The sequence below is a fragment of the Lactuca sativa genome, chromosome 5, assembly GCF_002870075.4.
Source record: "Lactuca sativa cultivar Salinas chromosome 5, Lsat_Salinas_v11, whole genome shotgun sequence".
Lineage (NCBI taxonomy): Eukaryota > Viridiplantae > Streptophyta > Magnoliopsida > Asterales > Asteraceae > Lactuca > Lactuca sativa.
Genome location: NC_056627.2, coordinates 249324237 through 249352154, shown reverse-complemented (window position 1 = coordinate 249352154; position 27918 = coordinate 249324237). Strand labels below are relative to the sequence as shown.

General features: G+C 35.2%; 2 protein-coding genes and 1 pseudogene across 2 annotated transcripts; 1 reads left to right on the top strand and 2 right to left on the bottom strand.

Moving 5' to 3' along the window:
- Positions 1-3249: 3249 nt before the first annotated feature.
- LOC111878026 (uncharacterized protein At2g29880-like) lies at positions 3250-6559 on the bottom strand (annotated as a pseudogene).
- LOC128125983 (protein ALP1-like) lies at positions 4483-5077 on the bottom strand. The gene is made up of 2 exons (XM_052763651.1): positions 4972-5077; positions 4483-4898 (listed from the first exon to the last, which is right to left on the bottom strand). Exons 1-2 carry the CDS (start codon positions 5075-5077, stop codon positions 4483-4485), a joined length of 522 nt encoding a protein of 173 aa, XP_052619611.1.
- Positions 6560-14810: 8251 nt separating the features above from the next.
- LOC111877982 (probable 3-hydroxyisobutyrate dehydrogenase-like 3, mitochondrial) lies at positions 14811-15949 on the top strand. The gene has a single exon (XM_023874482.3). The coding sequence runs from the start codon at positions 14905-14907 to the stop codon at positions 15826-15828; it is 924 nt and encodes a 307-aa protein (XP_023730250.1). The 5' UTR covers positions 14811-14904; the 3' UTR covers positions 15829-15949.
- The last annotated feature ends 11969 nt before the right edge of the window (positions 15950-27918 follow it).

Below are 27918 nucleotides of genomic sequence, written 5' to 3'. Positions count from 1 at the left end.
TCGTAAATGAGTGAAGCATTACACATAGTATCCCCCCCGCCCTTCAGCGTATTTTTTTTTACACGCCCGTAACTCTTCCTCAGCCAGGATGGGGCAGAATAGCCCCCCCCCCCCCCCCCCCCCCCCCCCAAAAAAAAAAAAAAAAAAAAAAAAAATCATCTTCTTGAAACAAAAAATGGTTAGTTCCTATCATAAAAAATGCATAAACCCGAAGTAAAATTCATAGGAAACCTCTAGCAATCAGACCGACTCTCTTCTCCGATTATCCTTTACCGAAAACCTTGTGACCACCACCGGTTTCAATGGAAGTAGTAGAAAGAATTTCAGTGTTTCTGTTTGTCATCTCCTTTAAATTATGGATATAGGAAAAAGAAATTAAAATGGTAACATAGTCTTCTTAATTTTCGAAATGACCAAATATGTAGTGAAAGATGCTCAAAATGATCATCTATCCAATTTTTTCAAGGTTTAGATCAAAATCGGAAAAATTGCAAACTATAAGAACCATTTTTGCAGTTATGTCAAAAATTATTGTGGGAGTTTAATTAATCAAGAAATATTTCAAATAACATATAAAGTTTGCAGCAAACCATAAGAACAATTTTTACACTTTGTCAATAGAAACCATTATTATTATTATTATTATTATTATTATTTTAGAAACGTCATTGATTCTTTAAAAGTTTTCAGATTAACCATATGTATTAAAAAAAATTTCAATTTTTTTTTCTAGAATACTACGTACCTATCGATGGAAGAGTGTTAATTTATAACCACTAAGCGTGCAAATGACTAGGTTTTTTTTTTTTTTTTTTTTTTTTTTTTTTTTTTTTGACTTTGAAATATCAAACCATCGGTTTTTCCTGTTTTGGTTTCACATTTTGTTGAGTTTTGATTTGTAATTTTATTTATTGTGATTTTCACACACCCAATCAATTAAACACATAAAATGACATAATGTTTAATATTTTGGTTAAGTACCTTTTTGGCATTTTCCGGTTTTTATATATAAGAAAAGACAAAATTGCAAAAATGGTCCATGTGGTATGTCAAAACTAGCATGTTTGGGCCAAAACGGTTTTCGTTAGCATCAATGGTCCAAAAGTTCCATTTTCTTGCAAGTTTGGTCCAATTTGGTTTGAATTTTTTTGGAAAGACGATTTTGCCCTTATTATTTAATTTTTCATTTTTGTTTTATTACCAACCATTAAAAATAAAATAAAATACCCTCTCTCTCATACCCCCCCTCTCTCTCTCTCTCTCTCTCTCTCTCTCGTTTCTTGCTTACCACTATCCAAAGAAGAAGAACAAGTGATTGTTGCCGGCCTATGCTGCCCCTCCGCCTCCCTCCGGTCAGGTAGCACCACCCCAAACACCCGATTCGATCGTTGCCACCCTCCCTTTGAACCTAGATAGATGCCAATGAGAGAAAGGAGATCGAGATCTGAAGTTTGAGTTTCTTGACGATTAGGGTTTCTTGGCGGCTAGGGTTTTCAGATGGAGGGTTTCGCGACTGGAAATCGAGGGGAAGACACCTCGGTTCGATTTTCCTCGACTGTTAAGCCTCCGACGAGGTGGTTGTCATCGATCAAGGGGGTCATCGATTTGGTGAAGCCAAAACGACGTTGACGTCTGTTCACCCTTAATCCACAAGAACTACGTTGAAAGGGGTGAAGTATGTGGCTCGATTTTACATCGTCTTCGCTTTTCTACGACGACAACTTTAAGCTTCGAGATACAAACACAATGACGTTAGGGGTAGGTTTGCCGGAGACGCCTCTTTCCCTCTCTCTCAGAAGTGCAAATTCTTTCTCCAGTGGGGTCATCATCAAAGATCCGGAACACTGTCTCCATTCGTTATCATTGGAAAATTGAGCCACGGTTGGAGGCAACGATCCTTGATCTGAATTCTGGCAATGAAATGGATGGCACAACGAAGTCGTCGTCGGAAAATGCTAGGGTTCCGGTAAGAGGTGGTGGTCCGACTAGCGGTGGTCGTCTGGCTGCTGTGGTGGTCCGACAACTTTGAAGAGAGAGAGAGAGAGAGATGATATTAGAGAGAGAGAGTGTGTGGATTTTATTTTGTTTTATTTTTAATTGTTGGTAATAAAACAAAAATGAAAAACTAAATAATAAGGGCAAAATCGTCTTTCCAAAAAAATTCAAACCAAATTGGACCAAACTTTTGGACCATTGATGCTAGTTAAAACCGTTTTGGCCCAAACATGCTAGTTTTGACATACCACGGGGACCATTTTTGCAATTTTGTCTATAAGAAACTATACGAACCGAAAAGACCGGTTCTTCTAAAAAATCTTGGATTTTCAAATTATATAGTTTTTGGGTTTTTTGTTTTTCTTTGTTTTTTGTTTTTTGTTTTTTTGTTTGTTTTTTGTTTTTGGTTTTTAGTTAACACCCTTATTAACCAAGAACTTCAAATTTTATTCAATCACAAGACAAAGTACATATCTTCTTAAACTAGTATCACAATGGTTTGAAATTATATAGAAAATGTCATCAAAATTGATATTTTCTATATAGCTAAAAACCCTATATATTCAAAATATAATTTGAAACAAGGGTAATTCCACTTCATTAGATATGTTGGATGTCTTCTGATAACATGAAAAATGAAGCTAGTGGTTAATATAGGTGTGCAAAAAAAGAAAAAAGAAAAAATCAAAACTAACAAAATCCCAAACTATTCTCAATCCTAGTGGTTAATAAACTTTGGTCCATGGTTAGAAATTACGATTGTATTATTAAAAAATAATGTTTTTTTGAAAAGTTTTTAAATATGAATGGTCTTTCTAAACCATTCTCAATTTTTAGGGGCGTTTGTTTCGCAGAATGTTTTTTGAAGGAATGAAATCTGTCAAAAGAATTGGATTCTGAAGGAATTGGAATCTGAATGTACTAGAAGCTGAAATGCATTTGGAGGACATGAAATATGTTTTCTGTTTGGTTTGTTGATTTTACAAAGGAATTGGAAAATAAATTTTATAATATGACGACAATACCCTTTATATTTTTTAATAAACAAGATAAAGTTTTATTTATTTAATTATTTTAAGACAGTTTTATTTAATTACAACATCTTTTTATGGAACTATTCTACAAAATATAAATTAAAAAAAATAACTAACTTGCATTTCGTTGAACAACTACAAATAATAAATATATTTTTTAAATTGAAACAAATGATTATATATAATAATATAAAACAACGAAGCCATTCATTATTCCCAATATTAAATTAAAAAAAAAGTTAACCACGCACTACGTAAAATGTTGTCTAAATACCTAATTCATAATCATATCACTCTTTCAACATAAACCTCACAAAATCCTCCCAATCTTCTCCTTCCAAATTCCAAAAGCTTAACACGGTTTCCGGATCACGTATTATTTTCCTACTTGCTTTGAACATATCCAAGGTACTCAATGACTGCATTTTTGAAATTTCGGGAATCACCATCAAAGTTTTTTTTTTTTTTTTTTTTTTTTTTTTTTTTTTTGTACTTCTGTTTCTCCTAGTATTGCTTGATTCATGCTAGTCGCCGCTTTTTCAAGTTTTTCTCCAAGGACATTAGCTGCAATAGTTATTCCCTTAATAACAACATCAACTCTACCTTTTCTCTTTTTGGAGCCCACGTTTGGAGATTCTTCATTTTCTGTGGTTTGTTCTTCAAAACCGCCTTCTGCTTGTTCAGATTGTTCTTCATTGTTTGCATCTTCTTCCATTTGGGCAAAACCCTTGGCTTTATTTCCTTGAGCTCAATCCTTTCCAAAAATGATACATAAATCCTCGTAATGAGGAAATATCTTATTTCTCCATTTTCCAGCCTCTTTATGAACCTATTGTGTATCATAAAACATTAGCACATAAAAATATAATATAAATAGTTAAAAAGTCATAAAATATATAAGAATTTTAATATTGTACCAGTAAATAAGAATCCCAAACTGATGGTTCAGCTGTTACAAAATGAGTGGAGTTATCATAACCGAAACCACTTGTGTTCGTACCATTCACCATATCATAAACGACTTGCCATTCTTTTTTCATAGTTTTGATCATTGACTCAATGTGGGGTTTACCCAAAATGCCAGAGTTTGGAATTTTTTTTCCTTTAATGCGTTTTCTAGATGTTCTAAATATCCAGATTTAAAACCATTATCTGCTTTAAATCCTCCCATGTTCACCATATTTACCAATGCTGCCACAAGCTTGACATCTTCAGTAATAGTCCAGTTGCGACAGTTTCTGCTTTTTTCCATCACACCTATTATTATAAACAAAAAAAAATAGATGAAAAAATGCATGCAATACAATAATACCCAACCATATATATAAAAAAATATAACTAGTAAAAATAAATAAAACTTTATTATTAAAAATAACAAAGGTAGCACAAATTCATTCATAGTAAATCATAAACATAACAAAAAAGAAATGATCAATGTGTAGTATGCCAAGAATCAAACATAGTTTCTAAATGTAGTCCACTTATTTGATATACCAACAGAAGTGATATTATCATCATCTCCACCACCGACATCTCCAGTTCCCTCGTCTAGTTCAAAGCGGTTCTCAAATGGATCAACTGTCATTTCTTGCCTTATATAATTATGAAGAAGACAACAAGCCATTATAATCTTATTTTTAAGGTTAATAGGATAATATGATTTGTCTCTTAAAATTCCCCATCTCGCCTTCAAAATACCAACACATCTTTCTATAACATTTCTAGCAGAAGAATGTCTCATGTTGAATAATTCTTTAGGTGTAGTTGGTTGGTGTCCAACATGCCAATCATTCAAATGATATCTTTGACCTCTATATGGGGCTAAGAATCCTTCACCATTTATATAACCAGCATCCACCAAATAATAACCTATGTATAATATAGTTAGTATAATTAATAACTATAACTAATATATATCCACAATACCAATTATTATACATACCCGGCCTCGGGACCTTCAATCCATGTGGCCTAAGTAGGGCATCTCGAAGCACTCTACCATCCACATCTGAGCCCTCCCACCCCAGTAAAACATAGATAAACTGCATATCTTGTGAACACACACCTAGTATATTTGTGGCAATATCATTTTTTCGTGTCCTATATTTAGGCTTGTCTTTAAGTGGCACTAAGCACTTTATTTGTGTTCCATCTAAAGCTCCTAGACAGTTCTACACGATATAAGAAAAGAAATGGTCATATATTATATCAAGAAATTTATACACTACGTGAAAATTTTATAAGTAGTATATATACCTTAAACCACTTCCATCTTGATTTGTAGAGTTTTCTGTAACAGGTTCGGGTTTCTTAAGCAAATGTGGATGCAACCTTATCACTGCGTTGCAAACTCGCGTAACAATTTTGCTAATTGTTTCGCCAGAATGTTGGAAACGGTCTATGATCATGACCCGGTTCTTCACATTATGTGCAATAATGTGAAGAAATATGGCCACTTGTTCATCAATATCAACATGTCTACTTGATCTTAACCCACCTAATGTATGAAGCATGTCACACAACTTTGTAAAACATCTTCGGGTCATCCTAAGGTGTGATATGCACGTATTGTCTCTTTTGTAAGCATATTTGTGCAATATTGATTGTCGATCCACATTTGAAGATATGTTTTTGATACGTGGTTTATCCCCTCCGTATATTTGTAGTAACTTGCACACCGTGATAAAATTCATTCCAAAACGTAACAACTATTTGATTTATCCTCTTTCTATGTTTGCTTCTAGTTAGACTAAGCCGTGCCATTTCCTGTTCATCTCTCATACAAGGAAAATTTTACATTTCAAAGAAATAATATTTTATATTTTTATGAAATTAGATCATTAACATATTTGAGTTGCAAGTTCATATGCAATCATAAAAAAATAATGACATTGCATCTTTAAAAGTGTATATATCCGTCTACCTTGGAAATCCGTAGGTATATTTACTATGAAAAACAGAATCAATTGGACTTATCAAATAATGTATGAAGCATGCAAACAAACTAATCTGTGAACTTATTTATGAATTGAATGGTTGATAATTATAGCTTTTAAAATAATGTTTTGGACTTGTATATCATCTTCTCCAATAAAATAATCTTTATTAGTAATAGGAGTAAAAAGCAAAAGAAAATCAAAAGCTCATAACGGCAAATATAAAAAATACCACATAGGCAATACTACAAACACTTGGTAGGCATAGTTAAAAAAGGAGTAGCTGCACTTCCCACATAATAAATCTAAAGCAAAAATCTTATACGTACATATCATGTAAAGAAAATTGTTCATATTTCACACAAAGAAACAAGAGATGTAGTAAGCATCACAAATGTTAAAAAATTATTCTATTTTCTATCATGCAAAGATGAATCATAGATTACAAATATATAAAAAAATGGTTGAACACAGTGAATTGCAGAAAAATAAAACATGAGATGTTTACCTGTAAACAAAGATGATAGATACATTAAAGCAGTAGAAGAATGACGAACCAGAGGTGAAATACGGCAGCACAATAGCTATGATCGATAGATGATTTTTTTGACAAATACCGATTGGAGATATATATATATATATATATATATATATATATATATATATATATATATATATATATATATATATATATATATATATATATATATATATATATATATATATAATCGATAGAAGAAGGTAATCGTAGAAAAGATATGAAAAATCACATAGATGATTTTGTTTTACAAGAATCCCATATATATAGGAGGATAATTCTGTAATTTAAATAAATAAAAAAAAGATAAGCTAACAGAATGTGGATTCTTGATACATGGGGGATGAATGAGAAATCTTCGAAATTAAAAAGTACTTATGGAAATCATATTCCATTCCTTTGAAAGCCAAACACATTTGCTATTGGATTTTAGTTTCCGATTCCTTTCCATTCCTTAGGAATCAAACTAAACAAACGCCCTAGTGATTTTCCTGGAAAAAGAAAAGCAAAATAGCGGCTTTTTATTTGGTGGATTCAATAAATAAGTTCGTGGAAAAGCTCTTATATTTTGGAGATTGTTTAGAACTTTATAAATTGATGAGTTATATATGATTTGATGTCATAAAAAAAACATAAACTCTACTAATTGTGGATGCTCTATACCGGCAAAAATCTGCAATGATTAAATAAGATAGCTTTTGAGCCAAATTATACAACGTCTCAAGTTGTTAATTAAAAGCTTACCAAGTTATGTAGAAATTAGCTTTATTACATAAATTAACATACAAATTAATGGTGTCAGTATACATTGTTGTATGAATCATTAAGAAATCCATTTCATTACATAAAATGATAAATTTAAAAAATAAAAACGTGAGGGGATAAACATGCATTTAACTCATAATAGTACAAGAAAGTGGCCTATATATTTTAACGCCCTCCAGATTTTCGATTCATACATAGTTTCCATCTCTTTTGATTTAAAGCAGTGGCGGAGCTAGATGGGGCGTTGGGGGTACTACAGCATCCCCAAAAAATTGTTTTATGTATATAAAAAAAATTTGTTTGTAAACATGATCTATGTTATTGTACCCCCAACTTAAGATATTGTACCATGTTTTTTAATGTCCGGGATATGATAACTACATAGAATATATATTGATAATGTTTGTACCCCCATATCAAAATTCCTGGCTCCGCCAAGAATACAACGAGTTTGATGATTATTCCTCCAAGAACCTAATATTAATATATATGGTATTGATGGAAGTATAAAATTTATGGAATAATATAATAAGACCCTTATACGAGGTCTTAATTTACATGGCTATGAGTTTGGGACTCAGCGTTGATAAGTGTTTGTATTGTATTTTATTTTTAAAATAAGTTGTTTTTATTTTGTGTTTTTAAGTTTTGACTATTAATTGGGTCGTATTTTATCTTGAAATTTAACATGTTTGTCCTAAAATCACTAATGCTCTTGCAGCCCTACATCATTGCATGAATAAACAGACTCGGCCCATTTTGGAGGCCCATTTAAATACAAAAAACTATGCATCTAGGCGTGCACAAACCCATTTTTTTAAACCGGACCGGTTCAAAAAACCGGTTCAGTTCTGGTCAACAAGGTTAAAACCGGTTCGGTTTCAAACCGGTTCACCACCAAAATAATTCGAACCTATACAAACCGGTTCGGTTCAATATAAACCGGTTCACCTCAAATCGGTTCACCATAAACCGGTTCAAAATCGGTCCGGTGTGCCATTTCAAAAAAATCGAACGGAATTGCTTCTTTTTTACAATGTTTGCTTTGTTTCTTAGGATATCATGGCTAATATATGCATGGTTAATTTGTAAGGCCGGTTCTCTAGACAGGTTCAAAATCAGTTCAAAACCGGTTTTCTTGACCGGTTCAGCATAAACCGGTTCAAAACCGGTTCGAATGGCTAGAAGTCCTAATTACTACAAACCGGCGGTTCAGTTTGGCATCGGATCATTTCAACAGTGGTCCGGTTCAAGGGTGAACCGGTTTTTGGTTCGGCCACCGGTTCGGATCGTAAACCGGTTTTTTTTGTACAAGCCTTCTATCTAATGTGGCATTATCACGTGCGGCAAGTGTTTCTGCCTCATCCCCACCCTGATGGCTATAGTCGAGCAGAAAGGACTTATCTATTTAGTAGCTGAACCAAAGAGAAAGTAAGCCTCGTCGCTCTCACTACAACCTTTCACTTTAACCGGGCATAGATCCTCTTTCCTAATTCATCTGCTGGTCTTATCTTACAAGCACCAGAATGAGAGAAGGACTTCCTGGCTTGACTTTCTCACATAAAAACTTCATTAGTATAGATCTGTAGCACGTTCTGGGTCTTTAACCGAAACTGGGATTTAGCATGGAAAAGCTCGATCAACGTCCTTCTCTCCCGAGGTTATCCTTCTATTTTGTTTTTTTTGGATAAATGGATGGAATGGGAATAATAAAATAAATTATAGATATTAAAATTACAACTTTTGAACCTAAGACTTCTCACACAATAGAAAAGCTATTCAACTAGACTAAATAGTTGTTAACAATAATTTTACGATTTACATTAATCTACTTGAAATTTCTGTAATGATTTAATTGATTTAACATTGCTATTTCAAAGAAATTAAAGCTATTTTGAAGAATAGGATCCTATTCCCAACACTTTTAAACTTCAAAATCGAATTTAAAATCTAATGACTTTTAAACCATTTTAAAACTATCTTAACGATGACTATTTCACCATATTATAGACACCGTCATCATCATCATCTTCTGTTTTTTTTTCTTTAAATAAATACACGAAAAATTACTTGTTCCAGAAACCTACCGTTATTTCGGTTCTACACCTTATCCACTGACCACTTACATGTTTTTACGTGATCCAATTTTTCTCCATACACAATAATTTGTGTTTCAAAATGTTGTATTGTACAACTCTATAAAACATAAATCCTTGTGTATGAAGAAAAATCGTTGTCTATGAATAACTTTCCAATCCCATAGAAACACCTCCACCACCCAAGTTCTTTTTCTATTTCTTTAACTCCATACGTCCCTACACACACACTACCCCCCCCCCCCCCCCCCCCCCCCCCCCCCTAAGTTTGTTGTTCTTAATCATCTTTTAGATTAGGTTGAGTGACCTGTTATTGAGAGTAGTATAGGGCTTGTGTAGTGAGGTTTGTGTTGTAAGTCTATGAAAACCACCTGTCTGTTAGTCCTAAATTGATATAACAGATGATGATGTTGGGTATGTTGAGTTTTTACAAGTTATAAGACTCTTCATTGTAATCTATGAATATCTTTGAGAATAAAGAGAATGATACATAATTATTCAAAATATTATACATTCTATAAAAGCAAGGTCGGATATGATTCCAAAAAGTTTAAGGAACCATTTTCATTCGATAAGCTTTGTACAATCCAATCCTTAAGCATGATATGGAATATACATAATAAGGAACTGGTTATTTACTTATTTATGACTAACAAGTTTTACCGGATGAGAAATAACAATGAATGAACTTCTAACAAATATCATATTCTTTTAATACTTAATATTCAATGCTTAAACAATATATGAACGATAAACATGCAAAGTTGTTTGCTTATCTTCTTTAGCAATCTGTCCTTCAAATAATGATTTGACAATATAATGCTTGTGAATCGTGATTATCGCAAACTTAACGGGTGTTTAGGATTAAGTTTTAAAATGATTTGTTGATTTATTAACTTCTCAAAAAGTCAAAAATATTTGGAAAGCTAATAAACACATTAGTAAATAACTTTTTACCAACCTCAAAAAGTCATTTTCTATATAAGTTACATTTTTTTTTACTTTTTAAAACAATTTATACTTATAAATATGAAACCACAATAATACCTCCATCAAAATCTAACATTTTAGTTTATAATTTAATATATTTACATAAAATCTTATATATAAAAATATTAAATAGTTACAAGTATGTAAGGCATATCATTGGTCATTTTACATATACATATTTAAGCTAATTCAAACATTAAAAAAGCTTATCGATTCATGTGTTTTTTTTGTCATAATATAAAATAATCCAAATATTTTTTTAAAAAACTTATTTTTACCATCACATAAACTAATAAATATATATATATTTTAAATTATTAAGTTAAATAAGCAATATAAACACCCCCTTATCAAGTAGGTGAATATTTCCAAACTGGTGAGCTCCTTTTGAAGAATAAATGCTTCCGTCGATAAACCTAGCCGTTCACTCTCCTTTTTCTTCATCCAAATTTAGCGGGATTTACATAAGAATTGACAACATATAAAAGAGAAACAAGTAAGAATCTTCAACCCCTTTTGCAATTCGTATATAAAGATGTCAATGCAAGTTTATTTCTAATCATCATTGAGAACATATGAAAAGTTAAACCGAGGGATTTACACTGAAATCTCTTCATTGCACCAGCACCACAAATCATTATATGAAAAAGTATAATCCATTATGGAGCAATGATGGATGTGTTGATGGAGGTTTTTACAGAAATCATTCATAAATAACAACGACCTCCCCTTACTCGTGTCTCTTTGCTCCAATCTTGATCTTCATCAGCAATAGGTAAAGTTTGTCGTCTTGAGAGAATGATAATATTTTGTATAGTTGGTGACTTACGTGTTGTTTGCAAAAAAAAAAAAAAAAATTTGACCTCTTATTTCTATGTATGAAAGACATTTAAGGAAAATATGGTTTGTTTTTAAAAAAACAAAAGACATAAAAAAGTCATTTTGATCTTAAAAAAAATAGTTTTTGATTTTGGAAGATGTTTCTTTTTTCATCACCGTCGCCATCACCGCTTTATTATCGATGTCACTTCCACAACCACCAGTCCACTACCACCTCTGCCGCCCCACCTCCTCTAACTCTGCCACCACCACCACCATCATTTCCGCCACCTTCACCATCGTAGCCACCACCAACACCACTGATCTTTTTTCATAAAGACTTTAAAAAACATATACTTTATGAAAAGACTAATGTACATAGAAAAAGACTTTTGGTCCATATTTTATTCCACAAACATAAAAAAATATTAAAGACATTTTACATTTTAAAAAATAGTCACCACAGGGGTTGAAGGGCGTTTTAATTTTATTTAATTGCAAAGAAACCGAGAAGGCTAACACCTTGCTCTTAAGATTAAAAATTATAGAGAAGGAAAGAAATGAGAGGATGTAATAGGAAAAAGGATATGGGATTATGTATTATTAAGGGGGTGTTTAAGATTGTTTTAGAATGACTTTTGAATTTTAACTTTTTCAAAAAGTTAAAAAGATATTTGGGTAATAGAAAAATTCTTTTTTGAATGACTTTTTGTATAGAGTAAAATGAGGGGTTTCAAAAAGTCACAAAAACCTGACTTTTTGTGATTTTACATGTAAAAGTTAAGCTAAAAGTCTTTTGCTAATCCAAATACTTTTTAAAGAGCTTCTTTTACAAAAAAAGTCATTTTACAAAAAGGACTTTTGATGTTTAATAGCAATCTCAAACACCCCCTAAGTTTAAAGAGGAATTGAGAAATGTAATGGTATAATCATTTTTTTTTTTACTTTTCTTTTTAATCCGCTAAAAATTGAACTCATACAAACATAATTTTCCTTTATTCTCTTTCATATCCGGTCGGCAACCGCACCCCCCCCCCCCCCCCCCCCTCATTTCCTTTCTCTCTTAAGAAATTATAAGAACACCTTTTTTCCTTTCAATCTTTTTTTTTGCTCCTAAAAAAGGGCATATCCAAAAATGTCATAATATTTTACCATAATTTATGAAAAAGTCTCAAGCTAAAATTTGATTAAGAAAAAACATGAATTACCAGTAAAAATGACGATTTGACCCATTTTCCCGATTTATTGGTTTCATTATTTACTCGGTTCCATTAAAGTCTTACTATTTTACCATAATTTACGAATGAGTCCCAAACTAAAATTTAGTGATGATTTGACCATTTTCTCCATGTAATATACATATTACCGGTTTCATTGTTGACCTGAACGCATAGTCATTAAATAAGTTGATTTGGGTTATATAATGCTATGTTTACCATAAAACTTGATATCCTGATGTATTGTATATTTTTCGGAATATAAAATGCATCCACTGAAGACTGCAAAAATTACATAAACTAGCAACAACTTCACCGTTTTTTAAGTTTATAATAAATTTCAAATTGTCTATTTAATCCTATGTATCCCATTATATATATCTCATTAGCTCGTTTCCTGCCCTTTTTACCGAAAACAGGACCGATCCAAACCGATTTAAGGTCTGGGACAAAAATGAAAACAAGGCCCTTCAAAATTCAAAACTTATAGTTTTTTTAACATCCAATGATTTTATTTATTGAAAGGCTAACACAGAGCAAGCAAATACAAATACATACAATTACGATGCGCATTACCCATCTTGTGAATATCAAGGTATTGTAAAGAAGACTTTAAGCAATACTAGCCTCAAGTTTTCCAATATAGATCCAAAACACCCAAAGAATGTAGAATAGCAATGCATATTTCACTGAAATTTGAACCCTTTTACAATTGTGTTAAGCATGCAACATTAGATAAGTACAATGTATTATTGGCTCCAAATTTGCGTTTGACTTCTCATTACCAAGACAAATAGTAATACATATACAAGATTCTTCAATGTTTGATAAGAAAAACCCCTTAATTATAACTATTGAAACTAAAAATAACTTGCACCACATTCGATAATTATGCTCAAATAACTAAATTTAATGAACTAAAAATCACATGTATAATGCATCCCATATTTGCAATGCAACAAAAATCGCAAACATAAAGTAATCATCAAATAACTTAGTATATGAAGGAGCTACTATGTTCATCAAGACTTTACTGGACCAATATGAAAGCATTTTTCAAGACACAAAAGGATTAACTCCTTTAAATAAGTGGTCCGAACATTGCCGGTCTTTAGCCCGATCAGCTTATGCTAGACCAGTTAATTTATACCCTTTAATTCAAAAACTCAAAGGGACACAATAGAGCAATGCATACAAGTGTTGGTTTAGGTCAAGGAATATCATAAATCAAGCAAAACCAAAATAAATAATCAATACATTTGAACTTCTTGAAATGAACCAAGGAAGACTAAAGGCACTGATTTGAGATTTATATACAGTCGCCTTAGAACATTGGGAAGCTTGAACTCGTTGAAACGAACTAAGAAAGCTTGAAGTCGCCCCAGAACACAAGGTCTTAATCGATAAAGACCCTAGAATTATAAGTGAAGTATCTTTGGGAAGGTGGTTTGGTTTCTTCTTAAAAAATAAAAAAATCACTCTCGAAATCAAAACTCGCATTGGGAAGGCGATTCAGTTGATTCAATTGTTTCTTGAAAACTAAAAAGTCGCTTTGAGAGAAGGACCTCTTAAAAAACCATTACAAAACTAGATTATAAAGAAAAATACGAAAACTCGATTATAAAGAAAAGACCAAGATTCGATCACAGGGCATACCAGCTCTTAAGATTGCTATGTCGGGGCCTCAACCATCTCAACTCCAAGTACCTTTGTCGATTCAGATGTACATTATATTTTATATAGAAAAACTATACATGTATTAATCATAATTTATAGGGGCCGCGAGATTTGGCGAGGCCTAGGGCGGTTGCTCAGCTTGCCCTCCCTTTAGGTTGGCCTTGACCAAAAATACATATTTTACCGGTTTCATTGTTGACCTTACATAATCATAAATGAGTTATGAGATGGATATCAAATTTTACGGTAAACATATCATTATATAACTCATAGTATCCATCTCATCAGCTCATTTAATGACTAGGCGTTCATGTCAGTAATGAAACCGGTAAAATATATATTACATGGAGAAAATGGTCAAATCATCACTAAGTTTTAGTTTGAGACTTATTCACAAATTATAGTAAAATAATGAAACTTTAATGGAACCGGATAAGTAATGAAACCGATAAACTGTGAAAATTTGATTAAATCGTCATTTTTACCCGTAATTCATATTTTTTCGTAAACAAAATTTAGTTGGAACTTTTTCGTAAACTATGGTAAATACTACGACTTTTCTGGATATTTCCCTCTAAAACAATTAAAAACAAACTGTAAAAGAAATTAAAAATTATATATAAGTAATTTTATATAGATTAGAGACCAACATGCAACAAATAAAAACTAGAAAGATCATCATATAAACCGAAAAAGTTAGGGGATGAACTTGTAAATTTGAGAAACCATACAGACCAATTATGTAATTTTCTCTATGTTAACGACAAAAACCAAACACTTTTATCGACCAAACACCGTTTATTCCTCATCTCCGGCGGACCATTTTCCTTCTCCACGATGAACAGTCCGTACCCAACACCGATAACCCCATCACAAACCCGAATCGGATGGATAGGCACAGGAGTAATGGGCGCTGCAATGGCCTCCCGGCTTCTATCCGCCGGCTACGTGCTCAACATCTACGCTCGAACCCCTTCCAAAACCCTATCACTCCAATCGCAAGGCGCCCATCTCGTTGACTCCCCATCGGAAGTCGCCAAAGCAAGCGATGTGGTATTCACAATGCTGGGACACCCATCAGATGTTCGACAAATTGTCTTAGAGAATCCTGATTCAATTCTATCTTCTTTAAACCCCGGCAGTGTCATAATCGATCACACTAGCAGCCACCCAACTCTTGCGAAACAGATTTTTGATGCTGCCCGCGAGAAGAATTGCTGGTCCGTCGATGCTCCGGTATCCGGTGGTGATATTGGCGCTAGAGAAGGGAAATTGGCTATACTAGCTGCCGGAGATGAAGGCGTTGTGAAGTGGCTATCTCCTTTGTTTAATTTAATGGGGAAACCGACTTACGTGGGTGTTGCTGGGTGTGGACAGAGCTGTAAGATTGCTAATCAGATCACAGTGGGTGGGAGTTTGTTGGGGTTGAGTGAAGGACTGGTGTTTGCTGAGGCGGCAGGGCTGGATAAGGGACGGTGGTTGGAGGCGGTGAGGGGAGGAGCTGCAGGGTCTATAGCGATGGATTTATTTGGGGAAAGGATGATCGGAAGAGACTTTAGGCCTGGTGGGTTTGCTGAGTACATGGTGAAAGATTTAGGGATGGGTTTAGATGTTGTGGAGGAGGAGGGTGATAAGGTGGTGGTGTTGCCCGGCGCTGCTTTATCTAAGCAATTATTTTCCGGTATGGTTGCTAATGGGGACGGTAAGCTTGGGACTCAGGGGCTTATCACAGTTGTAGAAAGGATTAATGGCAAGTCATAAAAAGAGTGTATGAACCCCTCTTTTCCTCTCAAAGTGATACAAAGTTTGTAGCATTAATGTATCAAGTTTTAGCTTTGAGCTATTTTGTGAATTGTGATGAAGTAGACACATTAAGAGATCAGAGTTATTTGGGTTTTTTTTAGCAGAAACCGAAAGATTCAGTGCATGCTGAATAATTAAGACGCCAGGCCTGAACTATTCAAAGGTCTAATGATTCACTATTTGTTGAAGGTGTGTTTCGCTTTCAAAAGGCCTTTTTATAAAAAACTTTATTGACTTTTTATTTTTGTCAAAATATGTTTTTAAATTGTGTTTGGAATAGTTTTTAGTTTTTTACTTTTAAAAAAGTAATCTAAAACTAGTATTTTATGATTTTTAAAAAAGATGTGTTTTCTTCTTGCCAAAAAGCTATTTTAAAAAAACTTTTAAAAAATATATTTTCTTCTTGCCAAAAAGCTATTCTAAAAAAAACTTTTAAAAAATGTATTTTCTTCTTACCAAAAAACTATTTAAAAAAACTTTTAGAATTCTCAAACATCTTTTTAAACTTTTTGATTTGAAAAAAAAAAAACCAAAAAATCATTTCAAAAGTATGTCAAGCACCCTCTCTAACTGGATGAGAAAAATTATAATTTTATCGTCTAACAAAAACAACTTCATATTACAAAGATTATAAAAATGATCAAATAATATATAAAGTAGAATTTAAACATTCCATTGTATTTACGTAATTACATATAATTCATAAATTTATTAAAAATCATTCCAACCTTAGGTATAGTTCATAAATGGGTCCCATATTAACTCATAACCTCCCTCTCCCTTACTTACCCCTTTGTAAGTCATAACCCCTCTCTTCTTCTTTATACATAATAATCAACTACACAAATGGTCCCTGTGGTTTGGGGTGATTTGCACACTTGACCCGTAACTTTTTTTTTTTTTAATTCGGACTATCCTGTAGTTTGATTTTATCATGTCGTTGGTCCCTAAACGACTTAAAAAGACAGTTATACCTGTATCTATTATTTTAATTATTATATTTATTATTAACTTATTAAAAGAAACTATAAAACAAATTGTTTAATACATGTGGGTCCCACCCACCCTGTCATCTCTCCCATCTTCCGTGGCATACATCAACTTCCTTACCTCTTTCTTACCTTTTATATCTTCATCGTTCTCTCACATCTAATTGCAACTTGCAAGAAACATCACATGAAATTCTAGTATCCTCTGTTACTATCGGAACGACAATCTGTGTAAACCTGATAACCATCTCTCTCTCTCTCTCTACTCTCTTATCTTTAAGAATAGGGGTATAAAAGAGCCGAGTCCGAGCGTGACTAAGCTCGAACTCGGCTCGTTTAATTTTGAGGAAGCTCGAGCTAGAGTTCGATTCGAGCCTTAAAATGAAGCTTGAGCTCGGCTCGTGAATAATTTAGTGGGCTCGTGAGCCTAAATGAGCCTTTATATATATATATATATATATATATATATATATATATATATATATATATATATATATATATATATATATATATATATATATATATATATATATATATATATATATATATATATATATATAAGAGAGGCTCATTTAAGCTCGCGAGCCAAGTAATTGAAGTTCAGCTCGAGCTTGTTTAATAAACGAGCCTCATATTTAGGCTCGAGCTTGGATCATGCTCGTTTAATTCGACCTCGAGTCGAGTTTCTAACGAGTCGATCCCGAGTAACCCACTAATAGCTCGGCTCACTTACAACCCTATTTAAGAACCACAAATGGATGGAACTTAATAGCCCTGCCAAGCTTAACTTGAGCGTCGTCCCCTAAACTAGTTGGAGCGCTTTCGATCGGATTTCACCCCTTATAACCCGACGAACAAAAAACTTAGTTTATTTTGATTATGCAGGTCATTTTGGTTTTGCTGATAAAACAGGGAGGTGACAAATACGGAATCGAGTGAAGAGAATCAAATTTGCTAAAATCCACTTAATCAACGGAAGTATCTATTTATGAAGAGAATCATCAGCCTCAAAGGACAATGTGCAATTGAAAAAGTCAAAATGGGACTTTGATTTAAACAGGTGGAGTTGTTTACATTGCAAAATCCAAATCTTACCTTTGATTTACAGCTTTTATAGATCGAGAAAAGGGTGTCATTTTGGATGAGAGGCTCATATCTACTAAATTGGAATCAGATAAAGGGGATCAAACAGCGCCATAGCTGGCAACATTATTCGCGTTTCCTTACCAAGTTGTGGGTTGAGTTTCACCAATCGTCGGAAACCGAAGCTTAGAAAATTCGGATCCAGAACAGTATCATCTACGCCTCCACATTTCTACAAATCATCTGTACTCCATCATAACAATCGAGGTTGAGTTATACGAACTTTTAGGTGGGTTTCTTTTAGTTGCAAATGGTGTTATCATGGGGTTCCTCTCTACTTAGATTTCTGATTTGCAGGTTGAAGTCAAGAATAGGGGATGTCGATGGAAGTGATTCTCTCGAGAAACTGAGGAAGATAATAAACCTTTAGGTGGATAAGGGCCTCGACCTATTTTTTTCTCTCTGGGTTACACATATGGAGATGAGTGGGACCCATCTTTCAATATATATGAATATAAAAGTTTAAACAAATAAATTAAAATAAATTAATAAATAAGAAAGGTATAACAGAGTCGTTTTAAGTTGTTACGCAATAAAATCACACTATAGGATGGTTTGAGTTTTAAGTTGTTCAGCAATTCAATAAAATCACACTATAGGATGGTTTGAGTTAAAAAAATATTAGGGATCAAATGTACAAATCATTCCAAACCATAAGGACCATTCGTGAAATTTACTTTTTTTTTATAGGTTACACATGAGAGAGAGAGGACCCATCTCTTTATATATATATATATATATATATATATATATATATATATATATATATATATATATATATATATATATATATATATATATATATATATATAAAAGTTTATACATATAATTAAAAATTAGGAAAAGAAATATGAAAGGGTATACCAGTCTTTTTAAATCGTTTAGGGACCAACGACACAATAAAATCACACTATAGGGATGTTCCGAATTAAAAAAAGTTAGGGACCAAGTGTGCAAATCACCCCAAACCATAAGGACCATTCGTGTAATTTACTCTATATTTTGATTTTGCACGTCATTTTGGTTTTGTTGATAAAACAGGGAGGTGACATAGGCGAAGTCGAGTGAAGAGAATCAAATTTGCTAAAATCCACTTGATCAACGAAAGTATCAAAGGGTTGTTGATTTATGAAGAGAATCATCAGCTTCAAAGGACAATGTCCAATTGAAAAAGTCAAAATGGGACTTTGATTTAAACAGGTGGGCAAACACCCTTAGAAACCATATTCTTCATCCCGTTTGCAATTGCCTCATCTTATCGAGTTGTTTACATTACAAAATCCATATCTTACCTTTGATTTACAACTTTTATAGATCTAAAACGGGGCGTTATTTTAGATGAGAGGCTCATGTAACATCCCAAAATACTAAGGAAAATTTTATTTTATTTTAAATAAACAAAACCATCAAACATATATCTCAAAACCATCAAACATATATGTCAAAACCATCAATGTATGTCATAATTGAAAATAGTTATCTGAGTACAATCCCCAAATCATAAAATGCTAGACACGGGTGAATGCAATGTGATCAGGACGAGCCCTTCCCCTTTGAATCGGAAGCACATGAAACATAAAATTAAACCGCAAGCATAAAACTTAGTGAGCTCCTCAAAAAACCACATACCATACAAGCAATGAGCCCCGCCCAATGAGTATAATGGGCCTCGCCCTAACTCGCATTCCTTAAGATAGTTGTGGAACTCGATACTAAGATACTCACCACCTCTATCAGATCTGAGCATCTTTATCTTCCTGTCCAATTGATTTTCTACTTCTTGCTTAAACTCTTTGAACTTTTCAAAAGTTTCTGACTTATGCTTGATTAAGTAGATATATCCATATCTGCTATAATCATAAAGAATTAACATAGAAGCGATTATCATCCCTTGTGGTGGATCTGAAGGGCCCACACACATCTATGTATATGAGATCCAACAATCCCTTACCTCTTTCACAACAAACAGTGAAAGATGATTTAGTCATCTTCCCAAGTAAACAAGACTCGCACGTGTCATCTGACTTAAGGTCAAATGACTCCAACACTCCATCCTTTTAGAGTTGGGCTATGCGCTTCTTGTTGACATGTGCAAGACGATAATGCCACAAGCATGCCTTGTCTAAATCATTAGATGAATCAATATGCAATACATAATTTTCCATGGTTGTAAAAATCGGTCTAGGCGGCCGATTAATCGGCGCCTAGACGCTTGGTAGACTCCAACCGCCTACGAATAGGGGTTAGAGGGTTAGGCTAGGCGGCCTTGGTCAATATCAGTCAAATCTAACCCAACTCGGACCAAGTCGGACCAAATCGGCTTAAATTGGACCTAATCGGTCCAATTGGCTTAAAAGGAACCACCAACTCAAAGGAGTTGGCTTGCCTAAAACATTGACCGCATTTGTTTTTGTATAGATGATTCCTTTTTATAGAGTATTTTTTCTTGATAGAATGTTCCCAGCTTCGATGTGGGATGCTTAAACTTTTACTCTTCTATGTTCTTTGCATCTTATTTCTTCCCCAAATTTTTGATTGTCTGACTCTCTACCCTGCTCGACTCCGACTTCTCCTATATTGCTGTTAGTCTTCTGCCACGACATCAAAGGAACGACGTCTGGAAAGGATTAGTGGGGAGGAGATTAGGTCGAACCGAAACACATCAAAAATCAATCAACTACACCAGTAAATAGCAATTCAAGCAATCGATGGTCTCCCTTTTCTTTTCTAGTAAAATAGCGGTGTTTTGCCTTTTGATTGATCAACTTCTCTCTGAAAAATTCTTGTCTCTACGAACTCCAAACCTCACAATCCTCTCCCTCAGAGTTCTAGTACCAGGCCTTGATTGGTTGCTGATCCTCTACTTCCTCCTCATCAGCTTCTTAATCAGGTATGGTTACTATCTCCAATTACGAATTTTGGTTAATTATACACAATTGAAACTTATTTTGATTTTAATTTACAAATATTATGTGTTTCCATGTATCAATTGCTTCGATCTTTTTCATATCCTCTGGTTACCCATCATCCATAGCAATCATCTCCTGTCCATGTATGTAAGATGCGTTCAACTCGGGTATACCCATAGGATGTTCGATGAAATGCCTCAAACACAATCACCACATTTTATGGAATGTGCATCTCAGGTGAAATTCCAAACCAATTTCTATTATCCATTGTGATTCAAGATTGTGTTTTCCATTGTGATTCAAGGTTGCTCGTTCTATTGACTATTCATCTCCAACTAAAAAACTTGCATCAAGAATCAAAAGGTCACGTTGACTGTTGTTTGTAGGCTATGGTTCACAGTCTTGTTTCCTTTGTTTTCTAGATGTTTAGTTGTCACACCCCCAAACCTGAACGGCAGAAACATTCGGGGGCGGAGGACGTCATGTACAATATCATAACAAATGTAAAATGGTAATCAAAGCAACAACAACCATTGTATTGATAATAAAGTGTTTACATCTTTTACATAAACCAGAGTGATTGATTTCAAAAGTAGATGACAAAAATAAAGACTCTAAGCAACTATGCTCCATCTTCTCGAAACTTGAACGAGTACCTGCTTACTTGTTTCCTGAGAATACAAGTGATCTGGAAAGTGTATCAACATTTAAGTTGGGGAGTTCATTAGTATATTGTTTTAGAAAGTAAGTTCTTTGTTCCTTGAAAATGTTCGTGTATTACTACAGAAAATCCTATATTTTCTTAATCACATGAAATGTAGTCTGAAGCCTTGACATCAAAATATATATGTTTCCTTACGTTTAAATAGTGATATATGACGCTTTGAATTCGCATACGTAAAGTTACCAATACTAGTTCCTACCATGATTACCTAGTGCATACGAGTTATATAAAATCAAAGATCGAACAAACAGTCGAATGGGTGGAGCTGCCCTAATTGCACAACCAAACAAGGAACATGGAATGAGGCGGAAGTTACACATTCCACTATCTATCGAATCTTCATTTTATATAACCCAAACATATCCACTAAGTAATCACACCAGTATGTGTGACAACCCGAAATTTATTCCGTTACTGTAACCCACTTCTGTTAATAAAAATTTATTTTTATTAAAAGTTTTTCCGTTAACTTCTTAAGTTAGGTAAATCATTTAGGGTTATTGTCGTAATTTCATACGTGTCAGAAAACGATAAATCACGCAAAAAATCCCGTTTGCGGTTGATGTTTGGTGGACCCCCATCCTGGCCATAAACTCAACCCTATATGAGGGTTGAGTGGTCTTCATTCCTACCTTTTTCCCACCTTAGGAACCTCATCTCTTTACTCTGTCTCTCTACAAATCGGGTTTTGATCAAGAATTGCCCCTTTCAAGCTTCACAACAGTAAGTAAACCCTCCTAGCTTGTTGTTTAGCTTAGCATACATGCAAATTCATGGTTTAAACTCTCAAAACCCCCAAGAACATGAGTTTACGGTTTGGGGACATCCCAAAACCGTAAACACCCTAAAAGGGGTTTTTGATGCCCCAAAATCTTTCCAATGCTTGGCTAATGACCTAGAAACTTGCATGAATGATCCTAGGACCCCAAAACATGAAATGATAAGAGTAAACATGAGTTTACGGTTGGGGAATATCCCAAAACCGTAAACACCTTCTAAGGGTGTTAAAATGCCGTTAACACCTTCTATGACTTGTATGAGTGGCTAGAACCTCGTATGCTTACCCTAGAAGCACCAAAACATGCAAGAAAGTGGCAAACATGAGTTTACGGCCGTAAACTCATGTGTTTACGGTCGTAAACTCATGTGTTTACGACCGTAAACTCACCAAGGAAGCATTTAAAAACCGTAAACTCCAAATAAGGGCCATTTCAAGCCCTAATCACTTCCATAGCCCTTGATTCAAGTCTAGCATAAGTCCTTGAGTAGTTTAAGACCTTTGAGCTCCCAAACCCATCATTCCCATGAGTTTACGGCCATAAACTCATGGGGGATATGGTCCCTCAACCGTAAACACCCCTAAGGCCACCACTTGAAGAGTAAACTCCATAATGAGGCCATACACTCCTTAGATGCAACCCGTATCATTCCTAACACTTGAAATAAAGTGTTTTCACGCATTAGAGTGTATTTACTTACTTAATTAGCGATTAAATAACTAATTAGATACAATTATGTATCGCTTCATGTTACATAGGATCCTCGCGTGTGTTCAAGTCCTCAATTGACACCTAGCATCCTACCCGACACGTCCATCCATTCCACTCACAACAGGTGAGTTCATACCCCTACACTTTTCTGAGTTTTTCATGTTTTCAGGAGGGGAATACAAGCAAATCATAAAGGTTTTCGTAATTTAAAATTGATGTAATTAAACGATTTTCTATCAAACTTTTAGATACCTTTATCCTTTTTGTAATATGTGGAGCATAAGGGACACTTTCTAAATATAATTACATAGTTTTCAAAACAGCGTGGGAACTTATCAAACCATTCAAATTATTATGGGAATAATTTGGGATCTTCATTACTTGTTTTCAGATTCTAATTTCATGCAAAGTCAATATATAAACTATATCTGATTTAGTTTATCCATTATTAATCTAGAGTATCATACTAAATAATTACCTTGTGATTAATTATTTATACTCTACTTTGTTCCAAACGACTTTGAAACTCGATAACAGCTAAATATTCCGTGAATTAGTTAATACTAGCTTGTGAGACTTATCTTCATTATGCCCTTCGGGGTACCAATAAATCATCTCCGGTAGTATAACTAGAGTCTCCTGGAGGGAGAGCATGAAATTTGTGGATAGATCTGTTTGGGACTGACAATTCCACACCTGAACTGCTAGCTACAGTTAGGCGGGCATGCCTGGGGTGACAAATTTTGTAAATCGAACGACGCCTGAAGAACGTCAATGAGGTCACGGGTCAAATCAGTATGGTTATACGACTCACAATACGTATAAACTAACTTTATTCATGGATTTCTTTCTTTCTTCTATAGTTTTATTTATGTAATAAAACTACCTACCTACCTACTAGATGGTATTCCAGGGACACAACTTATGGTTTTATCTTAAGTAGTAAAACTATTATACTTACTGGTGGTAACCATGGTTTTCTTATCATATGGAAATCGACAAACATGTTAGAAAATATGGGATTTTCTTGGAAAACATGCATATGTATTTCATAACTCAGTAACAATGGTTTTCGATATTTACTGCATTCTTTATCAATGGAACTGAAGTATTTTCACAATATTTAGTAACCAGTTTTTCCTTACAAAACATACTTATGAACTCACCAGCTTTATGCTGATATTTCTAAAACCGCTTGTATTCTCAGGTCAACGTTAGACAGGTACTTCGATCACTTTTGGAGAAGACAGAGCATATAGAAGTCTCGTCTTTACTTTTGATTTTACTGATGTATATAACTATGTTTTCAATGCTTTTAAACAAATGTAAATATTCTTATTGTAATGTAATGGTTGTGTTTACTATGCTTACTATGTACAATGGTTGTGATACTACGCATGACGTCCTCCGCCCCGGAATGTTTCCGCCGTCGGTTTCGGGGTGTGACAGATTGGTATCAGAGCTTTTTTTTTTTTATAGTGAACTAAGTATACCAAACCTTACATGGTATACAACTATAAACACTAAGGGGCCGAAGTGCTCTGAACTAAAAGTTTACTTTAAAAATATAAGTATTTTTACTCCGAGTATACAAGTATTCCTACATACCAAAAATCAGTATCACGAGTAGAACCAAACACAAGTATTTGGATGTTGAACACTATGGTTAAACCTGGGCAGTTATGTAATCATGTCTAGGGTCAATATAGCCTGATCAACTATATTCAATCGAGACATGACCAACATGTGCTTGGGAGTGACTATGGGGTTGCAACAGGCCTAAAACTTGCCAAAGTCATCCTACCAAAAGTTATCGATAAAATAAAACCTTCAACGTAAAATACTATATGAGTATTTTCTAGAGTCAAATTCGTTATAAAGGTCCTCATCCAAGTGTTGCTACTCAATCCCTTTAGCGATAATTCTCTTGCATTGGTAGTTTTCCTATCTAGTATCGCGTAGTAGAACACCTCATCTATCATAATGAGATATCTCTTGTTTCATATCTCTTGATTCAATCTAGAGGATTGACCATCCTCTCCTTCCTGATCATTTTAGATCGAGATGCCTCCAAGGAAAAGACCTAGAGCAAAGAACAACAATCCTCCGCCACCACCTCCTCCTCAATTCGATGTTGTCATGTTTTAGGCAGCTGTTACTGCCGCAGTGGCAGCTGCAATGTCATAGATGAACCTCGTCGGCTCTGGCGGGCCAGGAGGTGGTACTCATCCCCAAAATCAGGAAGGTGGTCAGGGGCACCAGAAGGAGTGTGGTAAAGATAAAAAGAAATTCTGGAACAAGCGGAAAGGTTAGAGTTCGCAAGGACCCTCCAAGAAGCACCAAACTATGGCAGTCCATGCTACTACTACTCCTGTCGCCGCTCCTACAACTCAAGCACCTACCAGTAGGTATGCTGGTAACCTTCCTAGGTGCGACAAGTGCAACTACCATCATCTCACTTCCAGCCCATGCAGTGAGATGCTCTGCAACAACTGTGGCAAGAAGGGTCACATTACTCGAAGCTGCAGAGCACCAGCCTAACCAAATAAACAAGCATTCGGAGCAGGTGTCAGTCAAGCCTATTATGGTTGTGGTGAGGTTGGGCATTACAAGTGTAACGTCCCAAAATTCAAGACTAAAAATTTCTTTTATAAAACATTACTTAAAACATAATTATCAATCCATAACATAATCAGAGTATTAATTTCCAAAACATATGCTCATTATCAGAGTAAAACATTCCCAGGCTGTCTAATCTATGGTGTGTGCCATGCAATCACCCCGAGCTCTTCCCTTTGCTACCGGAAGTACCTGAAACCAAAACTGAAAACCGTAAGCACGAAGCTCAGTGAGTTCCCCCAACCTACCACATACCATGCATAAACACATACTGCACATACTGGGCCATGCCCGCTATTCTGGGCCTCGCCCGCTACAACGGCCCTGCCGCTCCATGCCTCGCCTGACTTCGAGCCCCGCTCGGATACAGATCTGTTTCACTTAGGCCTCTCCTGTCACTGGGCCTCGCCCGCTAACATATAATAGCACATAAACATATCGCAACACATAAGCTAAACATATACTAATGGATCCTGTCCTAAGGCCTCGCCTATCCTGGGTCTCGCCCTTGTCCTGCTACTGATGAGTCATGGAACCCCGTCCATGCTTCTACTGATAGTGAGACACGAGCCCAACCCACACTCACTCTTTCCCTAACTTGGGCCTCGCCCCTTTTCTGCTGCTAATGAGATGTGGAACACCATCCAAACTCTGCTATTGGTGAGATACGGGACCCCGTCCACACTCACCTCCCTACCAGGCACATACAAGCATCACACAGACAACAAGTATAAACTATCATATAAACTATTCCTTGGGCACACGCCCGCTATCATTGGACCTCGTCCTGAATATCATACTAGTATACTGTGCCTAGGGCTAACCCCCGGGTCTTCTACTCATAACTACATGGGCCGGTATTGTGGCCTTAGACCCATTCACACAAAGGGAAACTCACCTATACTTGCTGAACTTGCTGATAACCCCTTTAGCTGCTGCCCGACAACTCTCTGAACTCCTGATCCACTAGCTCCCCGAGCTACCAATATCAATGCAACACTTAGTCTAACTGTCCTCCGAAAGTCAACTAAGTCAACTCTAGTCAAAGTCAAAGTTTTGGAAAAGTCAACCTTCTAGATCAACCCTACTCGCCGAGTTCATATGCTCAGAGTCCTTCCATTTGCGACTCGACTCACCGAGTTAGCCCATGACTCGCCGAGTCCACTGATTTCCAAGTCCCGTCTTGTCCAACTCACTGAGTCTCCACCCGACTCACTGATTCGAGTCTTAACTCGAAGGGTTCGGGATTTCGCGACCTGACTCACCGAGTCCAAGAACAGACTCGCCGAGTCCAAGGCAAACCTCAACAGGCTTGCCGAGTTGTTCATCCAACTCGTCGAGTTCCTCCTAATCTTCATACCACTCGCCGAGTCCACTCGAAGGACTCGCCGAGTCTATTCAATCCTTCATACATTCAGAAGCTTTTTGAGTCATGTAGGGACTCCAGACTGTAGATCCACTCTTCCAAGGCCTATTCCTCACGTAAAGTTGCAAACTTTACGTGTAGCTAAGGAGATCTAGGCCCAAAACACTCCATACTCGGGTTTAAGACAACCATGCTTCACCTACACCCCCAAGACCGATACTTTATGACTCTCTAGGCCAAAATACACTTAGATATGAAGTAGCAACTTCAGATCTGGACTTCTAACTCCAAATGGCTCTAGAACATGGCATAAAATCCCTAAATCTCATGACAAAAAGGAAACTATGAGCAAAGGAGTGAAGGTAATGACTTCTTACCTTCAAATGCTCTGAAAAGCCACACCAACTCTGGATCCAAGGCTTCCTCTTGCACCACTATGAACTTCCTTCTCTTACAAGCTTCAAATCACAAGACCAAGGCTAGATCTTTGCTCAAAAACAGATATGGTGGCTAGGGTTGATGTTCTGGATGAGAGGAGTTGTAAAAGGAACCCTAAGGAAGAGAATGAGGTGCTTAAATTGTGCACAAAGTCCCGAATTTAGGGTTTCCCTCTTCAGACCGGACTCGCCGAGTCCATTCTCTGACTTGCAGAGTCGGTCACTTACTCCCCGACCCAGATCCCGCTCGGACTCGTCGAGTTCCTCCTTGGACTCGACGAGTTGACCCCCTTGACTTAGGGTTTTCTTTCCTTTCTTGGTCTTTCTGATTTTTGGGTATTACAACTCTCCCCCACTTTAACTAAACTTCG